Source organism: Mucor mucedo (genome assembly GCF_025094135.1).
Source record: "Mucor mucedo strain NRRL 3635 chromosome Unknown EV154scaffold_369, whole genome shotgun sequence".
Lineage (NCBI taxonomy): Eukaryota > Fungi > Mucoromycota > Mucoromycetes > Mucorales > Mucoraceae > Mucor > Mucor mucedo.
The window spans coordinates 1-13,444 of NW_026252653.1; the positions used below are offsets into that span (position 1 = coordinate 1).

At 36.2% G+C, this 13,444-nt stretch overlaps 1 protein-coding gene across 1 annotated transcript; it reads right to left on the bottom strand.

The window, feature by feature from the left end:
• Positions 1-12,703: 12,703 nt before the first annotated feature.
• On the bottom strand, positions 12,704-13,288 carry EV154DRAFT_572780 (trimeric LpxA-like protein; the record flags this gene model as incomplete). The annotated part of the gene is made up of 1 exon (XM_051606358.1): positions 12,704-13,288. One exon carries the CDS (start codon positions 13,286-13,288, stop codon positions 12,704-12,706), a length of 585 nt encoding a protein of 194 aa, XP_051449872.1.
• Positions 13,289-13,444: the final 156 nt, after the last annotated feature.

Sequence of the window (13,444 nt, forward strand, 5' to 3'; positions counted from 1 at the left end):
CAGCAGAAACGACGACAGGAACCTCCTGTTTTTCTGAAACGGTAGTATCATGCGACGGTTGCTACCATAGGCTACACCATTCGGTGTCACTTCAATTAAATTGGTGATGATAGGGTTTTTGTTGTTATTTTGATTGTTCATTTTAAAAAATTTAAGGAAAGGAAACAGTAATAAAATTTTATTTTGTATTTTGGCATTTTAGTAGTCCGTTTTAGGACCGTATATTTCTGGAGGCTTCACATTCGATGCCCACAAATTTTTCATTTTTAAGCAGTAGATTAATAATAGATTAATAATAAAAAATATGACAACATTATTTTTGACAGAATTCAATTTAGGAAAATAATATTGGTAAAAAAACCTTTTTAAAAAAAAAAGCGGAGCTTGTCCATATTAGTACATCTCCTATTTAAGATCTCAATATATTTTGTTTCATGTCAGCAGCCTAAATCATACAAATCTGAGAATTCTGGTCCGTTATCCGTCAAGATCTAATAGGTTTGGGTACTCTGGTCCGTTATCCCTCAACATCCGTTGATTTCAGGGTACTCCGGTCCGTTATCCCTGAAAATCCGTTGATTTCAGGGTACTCCGGTCCGTTATCCCTGAAAATCCGTTGACTTTAGGGTACTCCGGTCCGTTATCCCTCAAAATCCGTTGACTTCAGGGTAATCCGGTCCGTTATCCCTGAAAATCCGTTGACTTCAGGGCACTCCGGTCCGCTTTCCGTTGTTATGCGATACTTCAGGGAATTCTGGTCCATTATCAATACAGATCCGCCACTTACGGGTTCACTGATTACATTTAACTAACAACCAAAATAGATTATAAGCAGTTGGAAACGGTTCAAAAATGGTTCAAGCATTCTAAGCTAGTATGGGAATTATCTTAGTTCATTTCAGATATAAGATAAGTCGCAAATCATATCGGAACATCCTTAAACGTTCGTTGGATTTCAAAAACGTATATACAGTGACCTCTAAACTATCCTAACTGTTTGAGGTTATTGTATTTTGTAACGACATCACATACTCATATCATAGGGACACTTTGTGAACATTTTTTTTTTCTGTCTTTTGTAATTATTAAGTTATTGATCTGGTTTAAAGCGCTTCATAAAATTTGTATAAGCAATTATCACTCTTATAAGAAGTTAAACCCTTCTTTTTTATAACCTTTACTGGAACATTTTTTATCCCAAACATGTCACACATTTTTGAGTCTACCACATTTTTGTTTAGTCCAATGCTGCTCTACTGGTATCATTGCTTTGGAGACTGGTTTTAGTATTGGTGTATTTAACAGAGCTATAAACAGAATTAATCAAGACGATTCGTTGAAATTAGTGGGCCAGTAAGGAGTGGTGCGGGGCAAGAACAGAACAGAATAAATATTAAGGTGACGACCAAAGAAACAGACATTATATCTATTAGTATTAACTTATATAAAATGTATCATAGTAGAAAACGTTTAATTCAAAGAAAAAGAAAAAATAGATAAGATCTTCAATACAAAAATAGGATTAAATAGACATGACTACAGAACCAGAGGAATGTACCCCTGACTAGAAAATTCGTAACAATGTGTAACATTGTTTAAAAATGTAGATACAAAAAGCGGATTTTCAATATTATGTCGTAAATTGGCGAGGGGAAAACTTTAGACGCGAACTTTTTGTTCTATACTCAGATCCCAACGAAATATATACCATGTTACAAATACTAAAACGGCCTTACCCATACCGCAATTTTGCATAGTATAACGTAAATGAACATGTAGAACAACATTAAACTGAGAGGTTTTGTTCTAAAATGAAATGCCTACGACACATTGATCATTTTGCGATGAAATATTTGTTACATTGATAGACAACAAATGCAAAGTAATTGGCCTTCTATTACATGAAATGTTTATTTACTAAGGTTTACCATACATAATTGAAGCAGTGTATACCAACTATTTATGGAAATATTCGAAAGGGCAATCACGAACTGACAAAGTAGTGGTAACAACATAAACACCCAATAAGCCGTCAGCCGTACCTTTCTTGACAGGGAAAGAATTGAAATATATTCGGAATAGATTCAGCAAAGCGAAGATGAATAGATGCGCTATTCAATATAATTCCTCACTAAAAACCAAGAAAATAACTATATTAACAAATACATTTTTTTTGACATACTTTTAAACAACCTTCATTGTACGGATACCTGAAACACCGTTACCTACACCGCTATGCAAAGTATCAAAACAAAATATCTTGATTTCGTCTCAAGCCGAAAGGAATTAAGAAAAAGCATATACAAGACAAAGACAAAAAAATATTTCTTAAAAGTCGGGAACAATTTATTAAAATGTGGAAATAATTTTAATACATTAGGAATTGTCTTATCAAAGTATTTAAGTCGTTAAAAAATGTATATCCTATAAAGCAGATCTGATACATGAACTTAAAAGATAATGGTTCAGCACACAAAACGTCAAACAGCCACAGTACCAAGCCATGTTTTAACAGTTTTAGAATCATATCAATTAGACATCTACAAAAAATTATGGACAGATATCTAAAATTGACCAGATAACCATAGGATTTTGCAAAAAAATGCCCAAGTTGACGATTAAGTCTTATTTATAGCATAAGTTTGAAACAGTAGTATTTGTAAAAGTTTTAGCGGTAACTAGATCATTTCGAAATAGGATATTTATGGACTAGCAATTCTAATAACAGTCACCTTTTAAATAATATAAATAGACCCGATTATTTCGTAGTTCAAACTTCAGTCAAATAAAGTAAGAAGGACTTATAATCATACCTATAGTACCATTGTTTTTTTATACACTTTATATTTCTTTTATCAAATCAGAAGTAATTGATTTGTAATAGTGCTCTTCACCAAATTAGCAACCTTGTGTAAATGACTGGTAGACACCATCAGTCTTCGCTTCAACTTGTTATGAGCACCGTCAACTCTGGATGTATTGATGGTGCCAAGGTGAAGGTGCTTATTGATCCAAGGGTTGGCAAAATGTTCTTTCAACGGCACACATGTTGACTCACGATACGCAAACAGTGGGAGGTATCTTGCGTTCAACCCGTAATTATCTCTCAGGACACTCACGTTTCGCTCCCGTTCTTCTTCATTGAAACTGTACATACAGCGATTCCATCTAACCATAAACTTATTCCAGTCATTATCTGTTAAAAAACATTTTTTGCATTTGGCCAACACGTTCTTGTGGATATACCAACGGCAGATAAGAATCGTGCTGGATTCAAAAATTGTCTCTAAAGCACCTTTTAATGCCAAATCACGGTCAATAGCAATAATGCTAGTTTCGAACTCCTCTAAATAGCACCAAAACAACTTCATACGTAATGTTGAAACCGCCCATTCATAATTGGCTTGGGTTTCGTGTTTTAAAAAAACACCGCACACAAAAAATGTCTTATTGAAGCAATCCATGCCAACAACGTGCAAGAATGGCATACCAAATTTGTTGATTTTATAAGTGCAATCCATCAAAAGCACTTGAGGAAAACGTTCAACCATTTCCAAGCAATGAGAGTGCGGAAAAAAAAGGTTTTTGATGGTACAGCCTCATTCGATAAGTACGCGTAAATAAATCCAGAGTTGGCTTCAGAGAACTGATCCAAGAGAGCTTCCAAAGGAGAGCGACGATCTAAATACTCTTCACGAATCTTCTTTCTCGCATTGTAAAGCGTAATATGTCTGAAGTAATCACCAGGGAAGTTTTGGTGGACGTAAATCAACATATCTTGAGGTGAGCTATTAGCAATCGTCATATCCTTGATTACCTTCCTGTGATTCTCACCAATCTAGCATGCAGTGGAATGACCAGCGAGAGAATTAGCAGACTCATGATTATGTCCAGTATGGTTTAAGTGCAGGGTGAATTTTGCAGTATAAACACCCTGATCTTTTCTCCCACCGGAACCGACCAACCACTTGAAAGGGCAATTGGTGCGTCCTGTTTTCGAAAGTAGTTTACCGGTGGACTTACTGCTGTTTTTTTCATTGCGATCGCACTTGAAATCCAAAGACTAAAGGCGACGATCGGGGTAGTAACGAGAACGGCCCAAAGAAACAAGGTAGCCGTTGTCCTTGCAGGATCGATCACATACTTTTCGAGAGTTTCGCAAGAGCTAAACTCAAGTTGAGAAGGGGTAGAAGTAGACAAAACGACGAAGGTTTCGCCCTCGAGTTCTTCGTCGAGATCATTGTCGTGATCATCGTTAAGATCATGTACTTCGTAGACGCTTTCAAAATTTCTTCCGGTTCGAAAGGGAAGGGGATCCTGCAAATCATGGTCAGGAAGGTAAGAGGTGTTTTCGTTTGATAAAAACATTGAAACAATAAAAGTTAAGACAAACCTAACGGGAGTAGGATGAAAGTAAAAAGGTACAATTTATTAATGCTTTGACAGAGCAGTCCCGCCGAAATGTCAAAATATAAGTGAAATCAAATACGCAGTTCCATAGGTCAAAAAGACCAAAACAAATTGAGGGGGTGAAAATAAGAAAAGAAGAGGTGGAAATAACAATTCCCTTATCAGGTCAGAGATTCTGTGTGTCGTGATCTGCTATATTGTTGCTACATTAAATAAATCCATATCTATGACATCAGTACATTAAGAATGATGAAGGAATCAATTACCCAATATAGATAGTTAGTACTATCATATCACAAGGTTACAAGAACACAGTGACTAAGTCTTACTAAAGTTATGGAAGGACAATGTGTCTAAGATGACAGTAATTCCAAGTGTAACATATCTACAAATTATACAGTTAAAGGTAACAGGATACACACTGGGAAAATGATAACAACTTCAAAGATACACTAAAAATAGTGGCACAGCAGATAGTCATTTTTATATAAATACTTGTTTATTTTATTTCATAATAAAGACAATCTTATAAACAGTCTCATATTACTTATATACTGCCTTATAATTTTACTTACCTATAAACACAACACTGTGTTCAAAACAATCGGTTTTCAGGTTAGAGAATCTGGTACCTAGCTCAAGATCTTTCTCATTGTCACTCAATCTCTCACTCTCTGTACTATGAATGTCGTCAACAAAAAAAATGTTTTATTTTTGTTTTAAAAAAACTGATTGTAGAAGTCCCACAATGTTTCGACACCGAAAGCGAGAACTGAAGGCACCTGTTGATTTTGGAATAACTCATGCAGGTTTAAACCTGCAAAAAAATTTCCATAGTCCTCAAGGACTGCTGCTCTTGCCCGTTATAATTTGGATGGAGGGAACAAGTCCACCACCAACAAAGCGGTAAGACCTGCGTCCTCTAAAATCGGAGCAAGAAAGGCTCCAAGTTCCAACGGGAGTCCGATGGATTCCAACTCAGAACGTGTTGGGTTGGGTGAGTGCAGCGCTACATTTTTGTTTGATAAAGATAAATAAGTTAAGGTGATTTTGAAAACATCATTGAACAACTTACAAGCATGTTGGCGCACGGTTAGCACCCCATCATTCATTAAAAAAAGGATTAAAGCCAGAAGAAGGTTTCGAACCTGTGATGCGGCCATGTTTCCTTGTAAGAAAATATACTCCCTTATGACCGTATTCAACCCCAACTGCCCTCTAGCGACACGAGCAAAGGGCAATTAAATGGCATTTGTGGTGGTGGTGATTGCGTGTACAGTTTCACCAGGAAAACGTCGAAAACGGTCACCAACTAGAGAGAGAGACAACATTAGATGCAGGTTACTTTTATCGAATAACCATTACCATGGTGAAACACTTACCTTCATACTGACGGGCGAAAAAGACAGGGGGAGGGGCCGCCACCAAGGGAGCCGCAGAAGAAGCCGCAATAAAAGGCGCGGGAGTAGCCGCAGGAGGAGCCGTACCATGAGCCACAGGAGAAGCCACAGGAAAAGCCGCAAGGGTAGCCGCAGGAGGAGCTGCTGGCAGAGGAGCCGTAGGAGGAGCTGTTGGTAGAGGAGCAGGAGGAGCCGCAAGTGAAGCCGCAGAAGAAGAAGCCATAGAAGCAGGGGCGGCAGAAGACGAAGCCGCAGAGCAACCCCGGACAAAATCGGGATCGATAATTGCACGAACGCCATCATCCGTAAAAAAAACGAGCCCTTTTTAATGGTTTTATTCTTGTCCAAAGAACGGTGATCTCATTGACTTATTTATGTTTTAGTGACATACACTTGGTGCACTACACCAGTCTTCTCTCTGAAGGCCCAGCCTTACCAGAGATAGCAACCCTGAATGAAAGTTGGAATTACTTAAAGTTATATTGAATGCTTTCGTCGCTCGCTAATGGTATATTTCTAGGGCAAAGTTCTTTGTTCGGTTTTATGATTTTTATTGGTCTGAAGTTAGATAAATAGAGTCTAATGTTAGACTCACCTTTTAGATATACGATCACCAACATGTAAGAATCCGGTTCGAAAGATAATCGACACTGATCTTTTAGAGTATCGACGGTTTTTTTTATATAAGATTATAGGATTTAATAAACAAGTACTAGTTGATGAGCGTTAAATTAGCCGCATGGTAAACATTTGGGCGAAGGATGAGATTGTATCTCCCACTATTAGAAGTAAATTATCTGCTTGATACCGGAATATTTGAGTTGATGACCCTATTTTGAGGATATTTATAAAATTGCGTAAAATAGTTCGCTTGTTTTGATATCTCATTTATATACAATCGGCGAATGTCAAGAGCTGAAAGGCGGACAGGACAAACAGAAGAATACTTTCTTCCACAAACAGAGTTGTTCACCGAATGAAATTTGAAATTTTTACCCGAAAATGACCAAACGTCGCACAAAAATGATATAATCAGTTTTGACGAAGTAACTAATAAGTTTATGGAATAAATTACCAAGAATCAAGTGATGCGGTGTATAAAATATGTTATAATTAGGAGTTACCTGAAATTAACTGGGTACTTCCATATTTTTTGGATGGAAAATGGGAAGACGTGCTTAAATACTAGCGAGTACGGAGGAAGTTATTAAAAGTATCACCAATCAATAGAGTAGGTAATTTTTGGCCAACAACCAGTACTGATAAATAATTTGAATAGTTTTAGCATGATAAAAGAAATATCTCTGCTGCATATGGGGTAAACAACAACGGAATTGACACCGTATTTATCATAACTATTTTTTAAATACATAAAAAACCCTACAAATAATACTTTCTCCGACACTTTTGAAGGACTGACGCAATGTACACAGGTTTAGGAAAAACTTGTCGTTTCATGGAGCAAGTATGAGAGCAAAATACCAATAAATAGTCAGTAGCCAAAAGATACGTTGGTAAAAGTATAATTCACATAAAGTCAAAAAAATTATTTCTAAGAAGTCGAAAAACGTTTTTAAAGGCGTAGGAATAGTTTTAATTATATGTCAAGAGCCTGGGTAGTCTAATTAAATTGTAAAAAAAGTCTCTGTCATGAACCGCTTAGGTTTCAGTTGCAGATTATCATGCAAAATGTCTCAGATCATTATTGAAACCCAACTAGTCCATTGTCCCTGTTCCACCTGTTCCCTGTTCTCTGTCTCCTGTCACACATGTCACTGTCAAACATCACTATTGTATCCTGTCTAACGTCTCTGTTCCAAATAATGTATCCCCGTTATCCCTTGTCCTTGTCAAACCCATTTAACACCCGTTTCCTTTGTACCTCTGCCTTTGAACTCCCTTGTAAAACATTAATAATATCAGCCCATGTTATCCTCTGCATCTTTCCCCGAAATTATCTGTATCTATGCCCGCTACCCCAAAGATGTCCCAAACTCAATATGACTAATAATCTGTCTCTGTATATCTGATCCCCGAACCCTTGTTTACCCGATCTGTCAATCAATATAAATAACAGCATGTTTATTTATTCTTATTTCTGTATTCAAGATCTTATCTATTTTTCCTGTTTCTTTGAATAAACCTTTTTCTACCTACATTCCTTTTATATATATATTAGTACTAATAGATATATATTTTCTCTTTGCCTTGTCCCTCACCTTAATAATCATTCTGTTCTGCTCTTGCCCCGCCCCGCTCCTGACAGTCTCTAACATAAAGAAGGTAAGACACATTACATTCGGACATATAAGCCCGAAAATACTTGGGTCAACTACGCTAAACGTTTGACGGACACAGTAATAAGCCTTGTTATAACAGTCATAGCTTTATATAGAGTATATATCTCCGAAATATTACGAACAGAGAACAATTATTGACCAGAAAACGACAGATTTTAGCAAAAAAAGTCGACGTTGCAGAATACTTATTAATTGTACCATATGCTTGAACAAGCCGTACTTGTAACAGTTTTAGAATTTTCTAGCTTATGTTGAAACAATATATAAACACCAAACAGTCACGGAACAATGGATTTACTAAAAACACGAATAGTTAATAGTTGATGGAATGTTTTAACAAAGCAGCAACTTTTCACCCAATTAAATGCTTCCGTTCTTTTCCAAAGAGTCTGTCAATTACATACGAGATAGGCCGAACATAAACTGACACATTAACGAACAAAATACGTTAAAAAATAAATAAAAAAAAGGACACGTAAACAAAAGCAAAAAAATATTTCTCAGAAGTTGAAAAAAACTTTTTAATGACATGGGAAAAGATTTGTTACGTTTGGAATAGTAATCTTTAAGCGTAAAATCAATTAAAAAAATGTAGAAAGGACGATAGTCTGTTTATATGTCAACTGGTATTTATAAATGGCTAAAATGTAGCGATTTATCACGAATTTATTTTTAAGTAAATTGAAGTCACGTACAATATTAGCCGTAATAAGAAATCATCAAAAGGACAAGGCGATTATTTATACGCCAAACATCTACTTAGAGTGTATTTATGGAATGACGACGCGTAAGAAAGTAATAACTCCCAAAGCATGAATAACAACATGACTCTTTTTAACAATTTCCGTGCATATTTTAACCAAACACAAAGATCTTCGGATCAGCTTACAATAGTTGCAGTAACGATGGACAGGAAACATAAAATATCTGACAGTTGATTTGAAGAACTTCTTAGTGGGTTGATAATGACAAAAGTTTTTTGCAGTGTCTCGCCCCTGTTTGTACCAAGTAAAAGAAGTATTGATCGATGACTGAGAAAAATTACCGATATGTCAAAAAAAATCAAACAACAGGTAAGTAATGAGCCTTTGCACAAAACTCAGAATCGAAGGCAGATTGAAGTAGTTTAAGATTTCATTAAGCACTACGTTTACCGCGAGCAGAATCTGTAGATAATGAATTGAATCCGTATTGAACTAAATGCCTCCATGAATAAGTAAAAAATGAAAATATCACAAGATATTGTTTTTAAGACAGATTTAAATGACCACAAAAACAGAAGTAATTAAAACAACATCTTATGCACTTCTCGCAAGAGTTTGAAAACAGGAAACTAAAGTGTGGTATCAATCAGAAAGAGATTGCCAGAAGGAAAATATTTTATGGAAAGACAGAAAAGTCTTTCTTAGAAGTTGAAAAGTACTTAAAATGCTTATAAAAACATCGTAATAATGTAACTAAGCTGAAAAAAGTCACCCCAAGCTGTTTAAGCAACTACAAAAAAGTCCATCACCAAAAATGATCAAGTGAAGGACAAAATAATAAAGTAGGAACTATAAGGTCGGAGATTGTTGTGTAAAATATAACAAACGATATGTGACCACATAATTAAATGTCTGTTTAATCGATCTAGCACATAAGAGGGCGACGTCCTAGAAAATATAGTAAGGATTAAACAACATTAAACAAAGTACCAAACGTACGAAGCCAATATAGGAATTGGTGGAAGATACATATTCTATCAAAGGATCTTGTTCATCAACGGTTTTTGAAATAATTTCAGCGTAGGCCAGAGAAGTATTCCACCAAGTACAACGAGTTTACAATCATCATACAATCGTCATAAAGTCTATATGGAGTAATTACAGAGAACGAGATAAGGTTTTTATCGGCCGTATAAATGAAATGAGACATGCTGAAGAAGATCTGGTATTTCTAAGCGTCTTTTTGTGTGGGATTTATTGTTATTCCATCAATATTCTCAAAGAATAGACATATGGATTAAAGAGACGAAAATGGTCTAAAATAAGTTTGTTACGACCACATCCGGAAATGAAGGAGAAGCCGATTGAATATAGATTAAGATAGAGAGTATGTCAACACATGCCATGTAAGAAAAACACCAATTGACGCATTGTGGGACTAAATACTTTATTAAAATCAAGAAAAAAAAGATAATATTATAAAATAATAGTTTCTTAGTGACGTTTATATGATGGGACCTTGATAAATCGCTCTCCCATGACATGCTATTAATCTTCATAACTGTTAAGAACCAACCGCCTAAACATGGCGCACTAGCAGAAAGAAAGGCAAACAAAATAAATGTTTTACGTAAATATATACAAAAAAAATATTAAAAGTCTGAATGAATTTATAGCGTCATGGGAGCAGTGCAAATATATTCAGAATTGTCTGCAATATGTAAACAAAAGGCCAGATAGTTCTTGTTGTCAAACCATTCCTAAAAAAATGATGAAGTCATAAAATTTTTTTAAGCCTAAAAGTATGTACAGGTCACAATTAAGGAGAACTGTCATGCTACATATCATACATAATTATGGATTTTAGAGAAAAACTTATATAAGTTACATGGAATGAAAATGGACAAGGACCAAAAAAAATAAAATACCAGCAGAATATTGAGAGCAACATAAAATCCAAGAGCGTCAAGAAGCAAATATAATAACGTACCCAGGTCGATTAAGATGACAAGAGACCCGTGTATTCAAGAAAAAGGTAATTGCCAAGACGACAGACAATTCAATTTATCAAGTAACTAAGACAACAAGATATCTAAGGCGACGAGATATCTTGGGCAACAATATCAGGAAGATAATATGATATCTATGACAGCAAGACATACGGGATAACAGTATATCCAAGACGTCAATGTTACTAAGGTAGCGAAATAACCAAGGCAATAATGTGTCTAAGGCAACGAAATCGCTCAGACAACATGATATCCACGACAACCAGAAACATAAGACAACGAGAAAATATAGACATCCAGATATCTAACGCAACGACGTATCTAAGCGGATAATATATCTAAGATACAAGATAACTAAAACAACAGGGTATCCAAGTGAGCAAGTAACGAAGACAACTATATGACCAAGACACCGACATATCTACGACAACAAGGTGACGAAGACAACCAGGTAAGTAAGACAACCGTATCGATAAGACAACCAAGTATGCAAGACAACCAAGTCCGTAGAGCAACAAGATAGTTAATACAACATGATATCAAAGATAACAAGTATTGACGAAAGGAATGCGAGTAAGACAACCAGATATGTAAGACAACAAAATTACAAGGATTCCAAGGTTTCTATGACAACACGTAACAAAGCAACCAGGTCAGTAGGAAAACAAGATATCTATAACAACAATGTAACTAAGAAAACAGCATATCTATGACAACTCAATACCTATGGCAAAAAGTAAGCTAGGACAACAGGAGATCTATGACAACTCAATATCTATGACAACAACAACAAAAAAAAACTATGACTAACAGAAAACTATAACTACGAAAGATCTATGACTACCAGATACTTATTCCTACGAAATAACTATAACAAATGGATAAGTATAACAACTCGATACATATCACAAATAGATAACTATGAGTAATCATATCACCATGACAATACAGATAACTATGCCTACGAGATAACTATAACAACCACTTAACTATGTCAACTAGTTAACTATGATGAATACATAACCATGTCAACTAGAAGACTATGACAACTAAATACCTATGACAACACGATGAATATGCCAACAACAAAAAAAGAATAACTACGACAATTAGATCATTACGATAAATACAACACTATGAAGATCAGTTATCACCATGACTATGATTAAGCACAATGACTAAGAATGATCACTATGACTATGATTAATCACCATGACTAAGATTGATCACCATGACTAAGAATAATCACCATGACTATGATTAATCATTACGACCGATATTGAACACTATGATTATGATTATTCAATAAGACAACGATCATCACCTAGACAACCATCCAGACATAGACAACTATTCTCTCCTAGACAACTATCCTCATCAAGACAACACCATGATCACCAAAACAACCCCATTATCACCAAGATAACGAGATTACAATTGATAATAAGAAAATAAGAATACACAGATAAGAAAGTAACTAAGACAACAATGAAAAGAAAACAATATAATACTTAAAAGGAAATAATATCCATGACACCACATTAACATAGATAACAATATATCAAAGATAAGAAAGTAACCAAGACAACGGGGATATATATGGCAGCAAACGAACTATAACAACCGGATAACCAATGATTCTAAGTAACTAAGATACCACCAAGACAACCAAGATACCGTCAAGACAACTAAGATATCACCAAGAAAACTAGATAACCATGACAATATAAGTACCAGGCCATTAAAGTATAGCTATGGATAATATCGATCACTATGACAATATTTGATTTCCAAGACGATTAATGAACACTATGGAGAATAAAGAGCACTATGAAAAACAGATCACTATAACCACCAGATTACCATGACCACAAATATCGTTATCTCGACAACACTGTTGCCCATACAACACTGTTGCCCTCGACAACGCTGTTGCCCTCGACAACGCTGTTGCCCTCGACAACGATGTTGCCCTCGACAACGCTGTTGCCCTCGACAACGATGTTGCCCTCGACAACGCTGTTGCCCTCGACAACGCTGTTGCCCTCGACAACGATGTTGCCCTCGACAACGCTGTTGCCCTCGACAACGATGTTGCCCTCGACAACGCTGTTGCCCTCGACAACGATGTTGCCCTCGACAACTCTGTTGCCTACGACAACTCTGTTGCCTACGACAACTCTGTTGCCTACGACAACTCTGTTGCCTACGACAACTCTGTTGCCTACGACAACTCTGTTGCCTACGACAACTCTGTTGCCTACGACAACTCTGTTGCCTACGACAACTCTGTTGCCTACGACAACTCTGTTGCCTACGACAACTCTGTTGCCTACGACAACTCTGTTGCCTACGACAACTCTATTGCCTACGACAACTCTGTTGCCTACGACAACTCTATTGCCTACGACAAGGGGAGTCAGAGGGAGTATAAAGAAAGGTAAGAAGAGAATAAAAGAGAACATAAATCACCAGGGTTAGGGTTAGGGTTAGGGTTAGGGTTAGGGTTAGGGTTAGGGTTAGGGTTAGGGTTAGGGTTAGGGTTAGGGTTAGGGTTAGGGTTAGGGTTAGGGTTAGGGTTAGGGTTAGGGTTAGGGTTAGGGTTAGGGTTAGGTTAGGGT